General features: G+C 37.1%; 1 protein-coding gene across 2 annotated transcripts in view; it reads left to right on the top strand.

The window, feature by feature from the left end:
- LOC106716928 (transcription factor Ken) overlaps window positions 1–18309 on the top strand; it is a 33749-nt gene extending 15440 nt beyond the window's left edge. For both annotated transcript variants that reach the window (XM_045680645.1, XM_014510598.2), the window contains exons 2-5: window positions 14880–15062; window positions 15236–15356; window positions 15517–16005; window positions 16109–18309. In XM_045680645.1, the coding sequence (XP_045536601.1) occupies window positions 14887–15062; window positions 15236–15356; window positions 15517–16005; window positions 16109–17032 (1710 nt within the window). In that variant the 5' untranslated portion in view covers window positions 14880–14886 and the 3' untranslated portion in view covers window positions 17033–18309. The remainder of the gene's footprint in view (window positions 1–14879; window positions 15063–15235; window positions 15357–15516; window positions 16006–16108) is intronic.
- The last annotated feature ends 616 nt before the right edge of the window (window positions 18310–18925 follow it).

The following is an 18925-nucleotide window of genomic DNA, read 5'->3' on the forward strand; positions in this document are numbered from 1 at the left end:
ATTTTAATTGACACTATTTACTTTCGAGTTCTCTAAAAATGAATCGGTTTTATGGAATACTAAAAAAACGTTTTCAATATTTTCACTTATTCTACAACAAAAAACAAAACGAAAATTAAGTTAATTTTTTATCCAAATCAAATATAATTCGAGTTTACTACACGGCTGTTTTCGTAATTTGCTGACGGTATGTCAAACTTGCATAAATATATTTAAAATCAAGTCGTTTCGCCATTTTTCAACCTTAGTGTTAAATACCAAGTGCGATTGATACAAATAAATAAAAAGCGAAAATGTAGTAAGCGTGGTCTAACTTTTAACAGGTCTATATATATATATATATATATATATATATATATATATATTTTAAAACATAAGTTGTTGCGCATTTAATTTCAAAAAGAACAATCGAAGTAGTAGACTTTCATCGCGTTTCAACGCAAAAAAAAATTGAAAAAATATTTTTTTTCTCTTACAACTTTAATAAATGATAAATTGCACAAGATCAAACGAGTATTTTTTACCATACGTTGTAAACAATTTGTAGTGTTGCCACAGTTTTACTTAAAGACTTTCCAAAAACTTTTTTGAATATTGGTTTGTTAAAAAGCGTAAAATAGTGGAAAGCGCCGTCGCGAGTAGCCTTGGCGGTTGGCGCTTGTTTGCCGCTACCGTTGTGAAAGAAGATAACCATCGTGCAATTACAGCACATCTCTCTCACTTGAGCAATATTTACACAAACATTTCATTAAGGGAAATAAGAACAATCGCTGTTCGTGCTTTTACTTGATAAATTTTGTTCTTACAGTTTTAAAAAGATTAACTTTGCTTCATTATTGTGATAAACCTCTCAAATTTTGACCCACCAAATTATCACTTAAATAAAAAAAAACTGCTATCACAAATATTACGAGAAACCTTATACTAAACCGGATAAATATTCACAAGAAAACAAAGCATATAATCACTTTATCACGAACACTGTTTCACATCTTAATGAATGACAAAAACTTACAACAAGATCAATGAAAGTGTACGTAAAACAAATGCAGCTTGAGCTCGAAATTTTAAAAGAAGCCATCAGTCAACGAAGGAGTAAATCAGGCTCACTTATCTCCCGCACCCGTTCACAAGTTTTATTTGAATATTTGACTTGGCTGATAACTCGGAAATTGGGACAGAGATTGTATTGTGACCGGTTGCAACCCGCTGGAGGAATCTCGCTTTGCTTAATCTTTACTTAGATAGCGATTTTTGCGTCATAAGAACTCGTTTCACTAACGTACTTCTTTTGAACATGGTTTCTCACAACCAGTCCGAGTTAAGCCACCGACATTATATATGACGGTCACGATTTTCAACTATTTATCCTCCATATGGTCCACCTCAATGATAAATACCACTGCTCTAGAGAAAATATCAACTGAAAATTGCGATTCAAATAAAATATTTCTCAGAAGTCACGTAGTGGCGTAAAAATGTTTTATCCTTCGTATGTTTATTGATTTACATGTTGTCGTTATACGTTACGTTGTTATTTATCATAAAGTTTTCCATTACATTACTCGTATTTTCTTTGGAATAAATATCACAAACATAGTGTGTTTATATTGGCCAAGTAATACAAGTTGAAAACATAATGTTCTTTTAAACTAACTACAAACGTAGAAAGAAGTAAGTAGGAAATAAGTAAAAAAAATCTCTAATTGAAGAAATTGCAAAACAGCGAACACCAGCGTGAGATGTCTTAACGAGCTAAAATTAGCCCGAAAAAATATCACGTAACAACGATGGACGTAAAAGCAAGGAAATCAAAACCGAGTCGCTACAACAGTTACGTGGTTTTGTTACGTAAAGCCTTTCGTATACTTTCTCTGTCAACAAAATTTAGCGTGAACGTTGTGCAACCGACGAAATGGCAACTGAGTACATTTCATCATTCGGAGTTCCGACGCCGCCGGAGAGAAGATCACCGCGACGTATATGGAAACGAGCGCTGATGAAATGTGAAATGCGAAGATGATTCTTGAGACTCCTTTTATTGGTTCGTAAGGCGATGTAATGCGGCCTGCGATGGGCTTCGTGACAAATGTGCAATGAATCATTTTTATTACTGGCAACATAAATTATTTTCCATTACTTTTTATGACAAACTGAGGCCAGCGGCACTATTTGCGTATCTATATTGATGTTTAATGAATTGTCGATTGTTATTTAATGTATAATTAATTGTTATTTTCTCCAATTGCCACCGGTCGGTTAAGTATTGACGCTTCAGTTTTGTCGCAAAGTGTAGATAAAACGCAACACAAAAACTTTTATCAGCTTGACATAAATATATTAAATTAATACATAGAGCTATATTCGTTATCTGTGGACAGTAATCCAATTAATATGTGAGAAATAATTTTGATATCAATTTAAATTGGTTCATATTAATTTAATAACCAATAAATCTCGGCGACTTTTTAGGACTAGTTGAAATTATGGTTCCCAGCAATTATGAAGTGAGGTGAAATCACACAATCGACATAAGAGTTATCTAAAAATATTAAAATCTTATTAATTTTTACCTAAAACTTGTTCATGTATGAGGTAACTTTCTAAAAACTGCTCGAGTGACCTTGAAATAAAACGCTCTTACAAAACTGCGGCCGCTCGCCGGCCCTAGCCCCCACCACTGCAGCACCGCGGATCTACGCACGCCGCACGCCGCACGCCGCACGCCCACAGCGACGAGCACGCGCACGTGAGCCTGTGTGCAGCACACACATGCAGCGCACGCACACCACGTTGCCGCACGTGCGTTGAGCTCGTTTGTGTGTGTGTGTGTGCGCACAAGACAGTAGAAAGGAGTGGTGAAAAATCTAATCTAATAAATTTGACGCGCACAGTTGCCTGCGTATGTTCATAACGCTCCATTCTATTTAATACCGTTGTAGTAATCTACATGATACTTCTATGGAGAAAGAGTTCGCGGAACGGAATGCGGATAAATCAGACAAATAACTGAGTCATAATTGACGTTTTCACTAGATATGCTGTCGAGAATTTTCTACGTCAAGGAATTGAGGGAAAAATAATAAATACCGCGATTATGGTGTTTTTCTGATATTATTTTTAGGAATGTAACAATTCTACTGCGCATTGCCTTGACGTAGCCTCGCTAACAAACACACACCCAAAAATTCTAGCAGTTTTGAAATCACTGCCTTCCAAATATGTGAAATCCTTGAACGTGTAATGTGGGTCATGATCAGGTAGCGATATGTGTCTCGCAGCGGCTATTAGCATAGAGTGGAACGCCGATCACACCGGTGCGTTGCGCAACTCTGTTGACTTTCATCCCGAAGGTCAAGAGCCATCCTATTTCAAAACAGACCTCGCCTCGAGTCTGGTTCACCTCGGACCATTCGTAGACAACCATTAAATAAACGGAAGAGTCGATCCGATCGACTGTTATTATTATATTCATATTTTTCTATCATCAGCGTTCTATTGCCGTTTTATACTTCGAGTGTCTCGCAAAATTAACAGTGGTCGTTCATGCAGCGTAGCATCAAGGTCAACCGATTTCGCGCCGTGGGAACCGGCCGTATGTAGATGATTTAATTCATCATAATTTGACGTAATTATACAACAAATATTCAAATCACTGGCAACAGACAATCAAATTCGACATTTTCTTAGACACGTTATTTATAAATAATCTTTTACAGACACATTTCTCGCGAAATGTCGGCTACAAAGTATTTAAATATACTAACCGAAAAATCTTAGGTACATAAAATTTTGTAGGTATTAGAAAAAGATTAATATCGACTAAAAAAAATAATAATAGTGGTCACTCACAATAGACTTGGTGAGTTAATTACCTCAATTACGAATAAATTAAACTAAATCCAAATAAATATAGTGAATATCTTACTAACACTACGTCATACAAAACCTAAGTCTAAAGTAAAATTGGTTTTCGCAGAGACGTACTTTGTACCTAACAAGAAAACTGGTAATACCTCTCAGTACTACCAAGACTATTATTGAAGTGCGTAATAAATTTATACAAGTTTATGGAAAAAAATGAAGTTGTCGTTCCTATGTTACAATTAAATTCCCATAACAATCGCATAAAGGCATGTCTATCTTTGATATTTAACTTACTCTACATTGTCATGTTCATAGTGAAAACACGCGTCATAAATATAAAAGACGACATGACGTAAACCGGAGAAGTACATTTTGTTGCTTGAACAGAAAACAAATGAGGGAAGGAAAAAAATACACTATAAGTTTGACGACAAATGATCTCTGAGACGAACACGTGTAAAATATTCTTTTTAGTTATATGATAGTCCAGGTAAAGTTTAAACCTATTAAAAAAATAACAAGTATAATTTGTAGAACTATGGAATAGTGTAGAAGTGCTTTTAAATATCATTGTAATAACAATAAATAAAATATGGTTTGTTTAAAAAAAATTGACTGTGTACTATTATTTTACGCATATGTTCTGTTTTGGCTCTTAAGATTAATATTTATATATTTCATAGTTATGTGTCCGTATTTAAAACTACAAAGAGTACCTACTCATACTGCTGTCTCTGCTTTTTACAAAAACAATGTAATCTCAATAGAATCACGGCTGAGAAGTCCAAAAACAAAAGAACAATTACAATAACAAGTCAACAATTTAATTAAAAATAAGTAAATTAAGTAAAAGTAATTAAAAAAAAGGATACCTATTTGTATAAATCATAAGTTTATGTTAATCCATCTCACCATATAAAAGTTAATAATAATCCACTTTAGTAAAGCAATACGTCTACATACGCCGACGTCACGGCCGGCTGGCTGGACGCGACACAAATGGAATTCAATAATTGATCACATATTTACATTGTATTTAGATTTAACACCAGTAACAGGCAAATGTGTGAAGGTATTTCATTAGGACGTACATCCATTGTTATCACCTTGGATATCCAAGTTATAGTCTTAGGTTGTAAACACATTAGTATACTGTTAGGACTGTTGAGGGTAGCCACACAAAAAAAAGGTTTTATAAGGAAGCGTGCGCTGCTGCTCGAGGCAGTCTCTTTCCATTCGTCATTGCGGAACGTCTGACATTTTTGTGTACTTACGTTCGGTTTGAGTTTATACTACAGCGAGGATTATTATGAAGTAGAGTTAAATTCATTATTTGGCTGTTAGTTTAATTCTTTTAAAATACTTTTGCATCAAATATCTTACATCAGAAGTGGGATAGGATCCACGTGATTCTATCCACTTTGCTCACTCTGTGTTTGTGTTTGCATTTTCGTGAAAATAAATGCAAAGAAAAAAATGTCAGATCGTTACCGTGATAATCGTTGTAGTCGCAGTAAGTTGAGTCGAAATCAGAATCGTACCAGTGTTCGCGAAACATGGGTAGCGTGAACCAAGCCGTTTATTCTGCATGGGAATATGTGGGCAGTGAGGCTCACGCGCTGTCTGTGTATTTCACAGCAGACAGGATTGTGGACGCGATCTATTCAATTTGTACTGCGGTAAGATCGAACCAATGTTTTTATATTTCAAGTTTTGATGCCAAATAAATCAACAATAGACTTTTCAATTAATTTAAAGATGTGTTCTTAACTAAAGACTGAAATTGAATACCTCGATCAGTTTATTAGTGAGGGTCAGGTAAAGCCGAGTCGTGGCAAGATTTAACACGTTACATGCCAACATGATTTTTTCATTTTTAAGTGAACTTGTAAGGCTAGTCGGTTGCGCTGAGCATGTTAAGCCATTACCTGAGTCAGACGTATGTCATTATGTCGTAATAGTCATTGATGCCCTTTATTAGTTCAGTTTGCTATGTCCATGTATTGTCGAGATGCTCTGCGTTGCGTAGACTGCGGGATAATGTGAGACGCTCTGTATCAGGAGATGCCTCTAGGGTATCTTCTGGGCTGACAAACTGCGGGTTGCCATTAATATCATGTAGAGGACGGACTGCGGGACGCTCCTATCGGCAACGGACTGCGGGACGCTTGCCCTACATGGTCTTATGAAGTAAAGTATTGAACGGACTGCGGGACGTTCAGCATCTGACATACTGCGGGCTGCCATTAATATCATGTAGAGGACGGACTGCGGGACGCTCCTATCGGCAACGGACTGCGGGACGCTTGCCCTACATGATCTTGTGAATTAAGGCATTGAACGGACTGCGGGACGTTCAGTATCTGGCATACTGCGGGCTGCCACTGATGTCATGGCTCGCGTGGTCATGTGACGAATGTTTTGAAACCATAAAGAGTTATGATCAAATAACCGAGGACACCATTATTGATATAGATGCAGATTTGGTCGGGTCTTGTGTCCTACTATGTAGCTGTGTTGTGCACCACGCCGCAGCTGCGCGTGTCTACATGCAGAGCGCCTGTCTACAAGCAGCGCGCCACAGCCGCGCCTGCCTACAAGCAGCGCGCCACAGCCGCGCTTTCCTGCAATCAGCGCGCCACAGCCGCGCTTTCCTGCAATCAGCGCGCCTGAGCGGTGCCTGTCTACAATCAGCGCGCCTGAGCGGTGCCTGTCTACGATCAGCGCGCCACAGCCGCGCCTGGCGACGAGTAGCGCGCCAGTGCAGCACCTGTCGCGAGCAGCGCGCCAGTGCAACACCTGTCGCGAGCAGCGCGCCAGTGCAGCGCCTGTCGCGAGCAGCGCGCCAGTGCAGCGACTGTCGCGAGCAGCGCGCCAGTGCAGCGCCTGTCGACGAACAGCGCGCCAGTGCAGCACCTGTCGCGTGCAGCACCTGTCGCGAGCAGCGCGCCAGTGCAGCACCTGTCGCCAAGCAGCGCGAGTGCAGCACCTGTCGCGAGCAGCGCGCCAATGCAGCACCTGTTTCCGAGCAGCGCGCCAGTGCAGCGCCTGACGACGAGCAACGCGCCCGCATCGCGCCTGCCAACGAGCTGGTATCGAAAGACTCTATGCCATTGTTACAGACGAATTGCAGTGTTGAAGATGCTGGAAGAACGAGCCCGAGGACGGTCTCATGTCAGGAGAAGCCGTGTTAGGACTGTTGAGGGTAGCCACACAAAAAAAAGGTTTTATAAGGAAGCGTGCGCTGCTGCTCGAGGCAGTCTCTTTCCATTCGTCATTGCGGAACGTCTGACATTTTTGTGTACTTACGTTCGGTTTGAGTTTATACTACAGCGAGGATTATTATGAAGTAGAGTTAAATTCATTATTTGGCTGTTAGTTTAATTCTTTTAAAATACTTTTGCATCAAATATCTTACAATACAATAATTTTGTTTATTTTTCAAGTATCATATATGTAACCCGCGCATTAATTTCGGAAAGTTTAAGTATGTGAACGACTTAAAACATTACACGTTCCTTGTTCCCCAACCAATTAAAATGAAAAATCTAAAGTTTTTATCTGATACATATTGGTTCCCATGATATCTTCAATGACTTTATTTTAAATAATAACAGTTTACAAAGTTTTTATCTATTGACTTTACGGAAAATATCTATTTATATTGAAATCAAAAGATCTTAGACTTTAAAATATTTAAGTCCAAGGGATCGCGATGTCTTTAACTTAAATAGGTTTCTCGTTTATCCAGGTTCGAATTAGTTAGCGACGGTGAAATAATATAGAGACAATGAACCTAACTGTACTTAGTATACAAATACCTAAAAACTCTTTTATATTTACCACTCAAAAACTCCTCGTAAATTTGTTTACTACGTCCATTAGCAAGTATCTGGCACAAGGGATCAATAGTCAATCAAACGCAAGGCGAGAGTAACTATTTTAGCATCATCGAAGGTAAAATTCATTCGCGCTTTCGGCCCAACTCTCTCACGCAATGGTTATATGTATAAATAAATACATTTGTCAGTCGCCAAAGATATACGCTCATCGTCAGAAGATTCCCACGTCTAGGAAAGTATCAACAAATTGTAGCTACGCCTCGCGAAGGTACATTTTTCAATTATTACTCATGATAGGTGGAACATTGGTTTATTTGCTTTAGAGTACAAGAGGTGTCCACTTGAACGTATGCACATAGAAAGCAATTAGTTTTCAATCACCAATCTTACAGTTTCATGTTCACAAACATGAATTCAATAAGACAAATTGACACCGATTCGGGTAAAAGTAGGTATTTTGAATTGTCGAGTTTGCCCTTCATGTGGCACAACTTGCAAAAACAATACCATTTACGTACATTAAAATTCGAATATTTTTTAAGTCTCTTACGAACATAATCAAAAATTGAAAAGTTCCATTTTACAATTTGTCGCATTTAATACATACAAATACATTATGTTAATAAATTGTTAATGGTGTGATTTACATAATAAGTATTGATATACGAGAGCGAACTGAGTAACAGTTGGTTTCTGAGTACAAAATCTCTGTATAAAACATATCGTCATCCCTGTCCTTATCTTTGTAAAAAACAGAGATGGTAATATTATATTTTAAACGGGGATTTTGGTCTCAGAAATCCACGATTAGTCATCGAATTTGTTTTAAATATGGTAATTGAGCAATAGATACGAATGAATGTAATAATACCGTAAAGCGAGAAAACTCAACGACGACGCGTAAAAACAAAATTATCATAATGACAATGATCTCAGTCGACATTGATTAACATAACAAATTTTAGACAGTTCCTTGTTTTACTACGTAAAGAAATTATCGGTCGTTTATCGTTTCCCACACACGCGTGTAGTAAACAAGATAGCTGGCAAATCGTGGCGAGGTGTAAAAACAGAATGCTATAGCTCGCTGCCCACTGGTGATGCATCGCGCCAGAATGGGCTTATGAATGAGCTGGCGTTTGTTGTGGAGCTGGCTTACATAACGCTTGTGTGTGATGCCGATGCCGCGAGTGCGCGAGTGCGATACGCAACGCGAGCGCCGCCACCGCCGCAAACATTTCGTCCGAAGGCCGCGGTACAAAGCGCGCCGCATATCGCTCGCCACGCGCGCCCCGCGATTTCCTGTTTGACGACTATCGACTTACATCACTATCGTTTTCTGTCAAGCCCGCCTGTTAGAAGCTCGTAAAGGGGTCTGGCCCGTTGCTAAGTACCTTTTCTTCAAACGTCATTGAGGCCGTGTACATACCGGAATTGTTATTTCGTTTTCATATCTCGAAACTCTTCCTTATTGTTAAAAATCAACATCTGAGATTCGCTCGCTAGTCTGGTTAGTTCAGTTGATATTACGCTGTTATGACATGCATGAAATATGCTATCGAGACTGTCGCGAATTTCGACGAGCGTGTAATGAGCGGCGGAATGATATTGGACATTTTAATAGAATCGATCAGTTATGTACTATAAGTAGAGCGTGAAACTGTCGGTGTGTCTGTTGACGCGTCCTACAGGGCTGTGGGATCGTACGCCATTGTACGCATCGAAGCATGCTGCAGTTCTACTCGGCTAATTGTTTTATGCATTCTTAGCTCTGTGATTTATTACTACCACGGCCAGGCCGAGGCGAATACTTGACTAAATGTTCACGTCACTTTGACTTAATTCGATTTTGTCATCTGTGAAATATGCATTCCACATCACGGGCGGCCTCTCATGTAACGACACGTGTTTACGAACTATTATGACTTCATAATTTAGGTCACATGCAATTTAATTACGATTCATTTTTAATAGGAAACTTAAATAAACTATTGCCTATTTAATAGTATTTAACTGTATTATGATACTGATTTACTAATATTTTGAGGTTTTTATAATGTTTCATTTTAGTAAATTTATGTTTTTGCGGATAGACAGTTAAAAAGTAGTTTTACTTAAGGAGTAAGTGAGATACATCGTAAACACAGATCAATTTTATTAATTGTATAGATGGTAATGAATTTGAAAATGCCAATTTAACAAATTAAAAAGCTTCTTATATACACCTAACATATTATCTTCAGAAATTTACATAACGATTATAATTTATACATAGTTAAAGACTGTACATCAAATCTATGAAATTAATGTCTTGATAACTTTATCCAATTGTAAAAAACTTACCTGATCATACAAGCAAGTTTTATAACAATAAAATATAAAATTTTCTTATGTACAGAGCACAATTTAAAGTATATCCGCATGCTTAAACTCTTTTTTCATTTTTATAAATAAAAAACCCGTTTCGTAGTCCAGAAAAACCCTCATTTTTTGTGACTAGCAAGAAGCGGACTATATAATACATTCGATAATATTAAATATAAAACTTAAAACAATTAACACTTTGTTTCTCGGCTTTCGATCTTCAGCATTTATTGAGCAGTAGTACATACAACATACGTCATACACACATACAAACATAACTTTTATTTGAATAAACGCCGTGAAACTATATAACATATCTAAACTATGTTCGCTAATAAATTATAATAAAATAAATCTATCTGCTGTAAATATGAATTGTCGACTTATATTTCAAATTTTCGTAACTTTCAATTATTTAGCAAGAGACGGGGAAAGTTGAAACTTTTTTCCCAATCCTACGCTCCAGTAGTCCAACGGTGGCGGTGTCTTACAACTTCATAGCTTGCAACATCACTAGGTATCGTGAAACGTTTCGCAAACTCGGTTTAAATTGGCGTCAAACAGTCCGCCATTAGACTTAGTTTCCGGTACTGTTCATATCATTAATCTGGCGTGTTGAGCTAATGTGTTTAATTTCGCATTTTATTGTAATCTTTGTAACATTATTAACGAAATGTATAAACCAAAACACATGAGTGGGATTATGTCATGGAGATAATGATGAGTAACTACGTAATTATAAACTACTAGCAATCGCCTGCGATTCCGTCCGCGCGGAATAAAAAAAATGCCTAATAAAATAGCCTATGTGTTTTTCCAGACTATGTTTTACATCTGTGCCAAATTTCAGCGAGATCTGTTGAGCCGTTCAAGAGATACATTCAAACAAACATTCATCCATCCATCCATTTATCCATTCATCCATCCATCGAAACTTTCGCATTAAAATATTAGTAAGATTAGTAAGATTTTAGTAATAAATTAAGTCAAAAATCGGGATTAATTGTTTTCTTATGGAACCAATATGGCGTGGCAACTTTTACAAGAATTATTTGCTTTTCATCTTTTGTTTAAAGAATAAAGATTATTTACCTACAGAGCTATCGTGATACTGTTTGCAATAATTACCGTGGGCCATCGACGGCGCCGCTGTCCTCTCTATTCCTCCATTTACAATGACACGCTGTCATAAAACCCATTAATGGTAACAATCTAGACTCCCTTATGGTTCTAGTATACGGCCCATAACTCAACATGACCATTCTAGGTCGGTACGCGGTACGCGGTTAATTAGTGTGGGTTGAATTATGTAACGCGGCGGGCGTATTTCTTTTATGATATAACCTTGAGTGTACACTTGATTCTTGATCAGTAATTGAGATATTTTTATTGCTTCTTGTTTACATTAACATCTAGCTGGAACACTTCCTGATCGTTTTGAATATTATTTGCTTAGCTTTAACGAGCTGTGGTAATGTTCATTGAAAGTACTTTCTATGTTTAATTATTTGTATCCAAGGTTTATAAAGAATCAAAGTTTTTTTTATTACATTAAGTAAGAATATATTCTGTAACAATTTTTATTACAAACACGCTTTGCGCTAGGTTTTTTTTTATTACATACCTAAAAATAACTTTATAAAATACAAATTAAATTATAAGTTACTAGCTTTTACCCGCGACTCCGTCCGCGCGGAATAAAAAAATAGAAAACGGGGTAAAAAATATCCTATGTCCGTTTCCTGGTTCTAAGCTACCTGCCCACCAATTTTCAGTCAAATCGATTCAGCCGTTCTTGAGTTATAAATAGTGTAACTAACACGACTATCTTTTATATATATAGATTTTGACAATATTAATCAATTCATTGTGCTAACTATTTAGTTAACTATCGTTTAGTTTTACTCGTATTATAATTTATAAATATCATTTAATATCAATTGTGCAACCTTCGTAACCAAATGAGTAAAAGGCGATGTAAGAGATTGTGTTTTTAATAAATGTTTCCGGAATCATGTTTACTGAAAAGTTTCAGTGAAAGTCACTACATTACATGTTACTTGCGCGAAGGCTGTTTTTTACAATGAAAATTGTTACAAAGAGTTAACGAACAGTATTGAAAAAGTATTTTGAAGATTGGATCGTATCTAATTTAAATAATTTCTGTGTAATTACATTGTGCGCCATCTGTGATGATAAGTATAACATAATAGCGCCATCTAGTAGAATTATTGATTAACTATAGTAGGTGGACAAGAAATTTTATATATCCAACAGATGGCCCAATATTTAAACAATGTTCCACTATGCAATGTTTTTAACGCATTGTAAAGTTGTTTTTTGAGTAGTAAATTAATTCGACTTAATTGTTATTTTTTCTAGTTTATTGTTTTCTAAACAGATACTGGACATTCGTACTTTTTAAAACATTTTCAAACACATGACATAAAATTCAGATAGATGGCGCTATCTGTAATGTAGAAATTATTTTCTTACCAATATAATAAATGCGAATGTTTGGATGTATGGATGGATAGATGGATGTTTGTTAGAAGGTCACTGCAGAACGGCTCAATGAATCTCAATAAAATTAGGCATAGATGTAGAATATAGTCTGGAAGAACATTTAGGATACTAGTTAAATGTATTTTCAATTCCCTGTGGACGGAGTCGCGGGCAATTAGTATAATTATAAATTAGAGTCGAAAAAAAGGGTTTTGAAGCCAAGCAAAGGTTGAGAAATTGCGAACCGCTGCTAAGAGCAACCCCGGAGCATAGCAACATGTTATAAAAGTGAGTTGCAGTCACATGTGGATTCACATGAACAATGGCGGGAGAGACCGTCACGCAATCTGCGCCCGCGCCGCCTGCGCCTCCCGCACAATATATGCCATTATGCTATTGCTATTTACCTCGAGTGTACCTACTCGAAGCTAAAATGCTTAAAATTTGTCGATGGAATTTCTGGAATTAAAAATTGTACAACTGAATATCAGTATTTGGATATTATATTTATTCGGTTTTGAATTAAGTCAGTCGATAAAATATAGTACAGGCAGAATACACTTTAGGTTATTTTGAATGAATAAATTTTGGTGGACCAAATAAGATTAAAATTTATAAACATGTGAATTTTATTTTAAACATATGCTCATTGAATACAAGATAAGATAAATACGTACATGTAATGTCTACTAATATCGAAAACAAGTGAAACTTGGCCTTCAATTAGAGTTTATTACAACTTAATCGATCCGGCATCGGTAGAGCCTTAATGAAACGCAAATTGAATACACGCATATCTTGTTTTACTCGACTTGCGTATGCAGAAGAATTTATTTTAAGTTTGCTTTTTGTAATCTTTGTAATGCGGTATTTACCACTATTTTTTATGCGCAGTAGCAGCAATAGTAAGGTTACCCGCCATTATACCATTTTTTGTATTTAAATTCATAAATTATTATTTGTAATCTTGTTGTTGTTCTTTGAGTTTAAGGTTATTGGCTTTCTTATAAAAGAATTTAGGTAAAACTGGATAATGATCACCTAAAATCGGTAAAGTTTCAAAAGTTGTCACACGCTTTTTAATAATTCTACCAAACCAAATGTTGTATTAATTTTATCTGTTAATTAATTATAATTTTAATATTAGAATAACAATTACAAAAAGTCACTATTTACATTCAAACTTTACCACATCAATATGTATTGCAGATGAATCCTTTTAAAATTCAAAAATCATTGAGAACCGAAGAGCGTTGCGAAATGCCGACAGAGGTCGCGATTGAGATCATAGCTCTTTTCTGCGCCGAATACACTTTATCTATGCATTCATCGGCAGCTAACCTTCGCAATTAAATATGACTTTTGAGTAAAATAGTGCAACAATAGCGTCGTTTGCCGACAACAATGAGCGTTATTCCGCCGCAGCCGACCTCAGAGTTACTAAACACTGGCACGACACGAGAAGCCGCTAATCGTCATTTAAACGATCTCTTGACTCTGCGCAACGCGTTATTAGCGTTGCGTTAAGCCGTGTTCCCAAGGTCGCCTTGCATCATGCTTTCTAACATCCAACACCTGGACTACTGTCCCCGCTTAGTATTCCAACAGCGTAGCGATTTAAATTCTTCTCACCTTTTGACCTTTTTAATTTGATTAAGAAATAACCTAATAAAATAGATTCTTATTAGTCATTGTTTTAAGAACTTACAATTGACTTCGATTGAATTTATTTAAATAAAGCTGTCAGATGAAATTGAAATTAACTAAACAGTTCGCTGACTGTAACCTTGCCTTTGTATCGATGAATTTCAGTCTGATATCGAATGAGAGACTAATGAACCGCAAAACATTATGATGGACCTCAATACCAAGTGATTTCACTAGTTTATTAGCGGTTGTATCGTGCCTCAGACAATGCGTTAGCTCACGAACGTAACGCAGAGCTCATCACAGTTGGATGTTACGATCACGAAAAACAGAAACTTGCCCTTGTTTATTGTTTTCACAAACAAATTACCGATTTAATAAGAGCTGCAACGGTAGCGTGTTGATGTAAAAATTGATCGTAATAAGCCAAATTTCAAACATCTTAAAATGGAAATCAAATAATACAAAATTTAATTAGACAATTTTCTTCCAACGTTTGCTGTTTACGGGTTTAGGTATACCCGGTTCATTGGTAAGAATGTATGTAAATTGCCGAAATTAATTAAAATATAAAATTTATAGAATCAATTTCATAAACAAACAAAAATGTCATAAAATTTTTCGTATAGCTAACGTTTCCAATTTGTTGTTCAGTGCTGGAATGATGGGCGAGGGCCTGCTTACGCTGACGTACGGCAAGCACCACGCCTGCATCCTGAACGAGGTGGGCGCGGCGTGGCGCGGCGCGCGCTACTCCGACCTCGTGCTGGTGTGCGACGACGCTGTGCCCCTCGCCGCGCACCGCATCGTCATGGCTGCCGCCAGCCCTTTGATAAGGTAATATCACTAAACACTTACGCCTGCAACCCTTAGACAGGCCAGCGCAAACAGAAATTACACATTTTTTGCTTTGTCTATAATTCCATTTTTCTTTCATTAATAATTATGTGAAAAATTGAAGAGCTTAGTATTTTATTAAGCTTCTAAATCAACAAGTTTTGATTTTACAGAAAAATACTTGACGACACGCCATCAGTCGACAACCCGGTCACGATTCACATGTCTGGCATCAACAGCACGCTCATGAGGCACCTCCTCATGTTCCTTTACAGCGGACAGGCGTACATTGAGGTTAGCTCCATTGCTATGTTCATTATTTGAATTAAGTATTACAAGGTAGAAACAAAATGTGCGTAAAATTATTTTACATGAAATAAAAATTAATCACACTTCTTTCTTTTTTTAATTTTAATTGGTTTATAAACTAATTTCGTCTGTCTTCATTTTTCAGTCTGGAGAAATCGATGATATGCAAGAGTTGTTTGAATTACTAGAAATAAAATCAGACGTTTGGAAATCAACTAAGGAACGGCAACAACAGGAAGAAAGGAACAGATCATGCGAAAGGTTAAAGGCCAAAAGTCTTAAAACAGATATAAACAGTAACGAAAGCAGTAAACATGATGCACCTTCAGGATCTTCACATTCAGAAAGCGACAGAGTGACTCCAAGCGCGGGATACAGTAAAGAGAAAGAAAGAGAAAGAGGCGATTCAGAATCAATGAGTATAAAGAAAGAGACGATGTCCACGAGCAGTAACGATGAAAGAGAAGAAGATGATCCAGACGGAGAGAACAGAGGGAAGGATTGTAGCCGGTTGTCTAGCCGGCGGAGAAGTTCTTCAAATCCTGTAAATCTATCATTGGCAAGAAATTCTGAGAATACCGGTAGCGAACACGACGACTCCCAGGACTTAGATGTTGAAACGGTCGCGGCAAAGGTAAATATGAATTCACTTATGAGTAAAGCCTTATTATGGAACAATCATTACAGATACACAATTTTTAGCCGGGCTTAGCTAACAAGTTATCTTTAATTTTCAGAACATCAATAGAAGAAGGTCGACATCATCCAGTCAAGAGGATCCACCACAGGAAACAGTATACAGAAGACAACTGTTAAATGATCGATTAGGAAAAGGCATCGAAAGAACAAAAAGAAAATCTCACTATCTTGAACCTCCCGAATTGGATTTGCGAACGGTAAAACTAGAAGACCAACTTAAGCCACCTGATCAAGACCTTATGACATTCGTACAAACGTCGCCTGAAAATTATGTTGTTACCCCACATCGAAAAAGAAGGCCCGGTTTTCATAATTCACCATCACAGAATCCACCATTCGTTTCGTTTCCACCGAGCTATTTAGAAGAAATGGCACATTTGAGATACGCACAAGGGCCAGGTGTGGCAGCCGGAGTAGCCGGCGCACGGCTGGGCACTTTCCACCCGCTAAGTGCATCGGCTCCGCCGTATTTACCAGAGAGGAGCGCGACTCCGCCGGTCGCGGCACATGAAGACGCCCTGAAGTACCGCCCTCCCAGCGCTGGCTCGTGGGGCCCCTGGCTCTGTCAACCACAGATGGGCGGAGAAGACAACATATCAACTGAACATGAACAAGGATCAAGTAAACAGGCACCGGTTCGGGAATATCGTTGTGAGTACTGCGGTAAACAATTCGGAATGTCTTGGAATCTCAAAACGCACCTGCGAGTTCACACGGGAGAGAAGCCATTCGCTTGTCGGCTTTGCGTCGCTATGTTCAAACAGAAGGCTCATTTGTTGAAACATTTGTGCTCAGTGCACCGTAACGTAATATCTTCGAGCGAGAACGACGGACGAACTAACACGCCGGGCCGCTTCAATTGCTGTTTCTGCCAACTGACGTTCGAAGCGCTGCCGGAGCTCATCAGACACCTCTCGGGTCCTCACAATAGTTTGCTGCTCAGCAAGAACTTGCACGAATGACGCGCGCCCTCGTGACGCGGCGACGCGCGCGCAATCGGACAATGATATTTCTCTCGCTGCGAGAGCTCAATTGTGATATGTGTTTAAAAGGATATTACTTTAAGTGTTTAGTTTTAAGATTACTGAAATCGCAGAGCGATACTCATACCGGGGCATTCGCAGAAGAAGGTGACTGCGGATGTCGTTACGTTTTTAAATAATTTAAATCGATCATGTTTGCCGCATGGGTCCAAATTGTTATAATTTGTTTAAAAATTATAAACCGGGACCAATAACTTCCGAGATAGTATTTATTTGAAAGATGTATTTCATTAGCTTAATACATTAACATAAAAGCCACCGACACAATAATTCCTTAAGGATAGAAAATAGATGTGAACGTCAAAGAAAAGTTGCGAAAATTGTACAACAGTGAATGTTACGTGAACTACCTCCTAATTTAAATCAGCGATCAAAAAATTGTCCACATCTTGGTGGTTTTATTAGCATTGACTTTACACCTACGGCCAAGTGTTCAATGTGTCAATGTTTCTAGTCAGAATTGGAACTTTTGATGAATCACTGAGTTCATTCACACATCGACACAACTTTTATGTTTCGGTTTAACATAATATATAAGTATCATACTGATATACAAAATGAAACTGGTAATGTAAAGCAAGGATATTGTAAAATTAAAAGTTAATTTAACTCTGTTCCAAGACATATCTGACTCGATGTTTCGCAGCTTTTCACCGACAAATAAATCTCAACATTAGGTTTTATCATTTATGTACGTAACTTCTAAAATAAAGAAAAAAATGTGTTCGTAATATTAAATTTGTTAACTACGCCTTATACTTTCGTTTGTTTGTGCCGATATAAATGCAATGTGGATGAGCACCAAAGATTTGTAAAGCATTGAAAGTGAAGCATGTTTTGGTGTTTACGATTAAGAGAAATTTTAGGGACCTGAAATGATTTTGATTTGTTAAATGTAAAGTAGGTACCAATTAAATAATCTCTCGACTGTAAATAATAACTTTCCTCTTATCTCTAACTACTTCGTAATTCCACTGCGAGCCGTCGTAATAATCTTAAATACCTTTCTATTTTTATATTAATTTACTATTTTAGTATTAATAATGAGCTTACCAAAAGCTATTTTCGAGTAAACGTCTACAGATATAACGTTGTTTAGTATTTTAAGACCTTGAAAACCTTCTCTCGAACATATTTGTATCATGGCCAGTTATAAATACTATTTTAGCTGTATACTAAAATTCTACGTAAGAAATAGAAAGTTGACGCATGAGGCCAAATATTACAAAAAAAATGTGTCAGTCAACTCTACCTTTTTTTAATACTCATTTTGCACAATGCGTATCGCTTTTGAGCACTGTAAAATTCCTTGATGTGGCAATAATGAGACGTGCAAACGTTTATCGTAATTGTTTACTCCAAGAAAACTTTAGTTACCAACGAGTTGTTCAAACATTGTTAACGGCAAATATTGTCGGTACGTCTTAATTAATCATTCGATCGTTACCTATTTACCTGATTTTTGTGTTTTTTTTTTTTGTATTTTGTTTAGCGTCGTTTATTGACGCGGTCTTTGTAATTGGGGAACAATTTAATATTAAGTATTGTGATGTCAAGGTATCATTAGATGTGATATAAACTTGTTTTATTGTAAGCGCAAAGAGAACGCTGTCTTCCATTGCGTTTTCCATATTTTCGACTTTTTTTTTTAAATCTTGTACATATACGTGTTAGGTTAAGTGGAATGCATGACAATAAAGTCGTCCTGATACAAAATCCCTGCCGATTTTATACGTAATACGAACAAAATTAATATACTTAATCGCTATGAATAACTTATAGTGTTTAAGATTGTTGTGATAACCCTGCGTA

The sequence above is a fragment of the Papilio machaon genome, chromosome 2 (assembly GCF_912999745.1).
Source record: "Papilio machaon chromosome 2, ilPapMach1.1, whole genome shotgun sequence".
Taxonomy (NCBI): Eukaryota; Metazoa; Arthropoda; class Insecta; order Lepidoptera; family Papilionidae; genus Papilio; species Papilio machaon.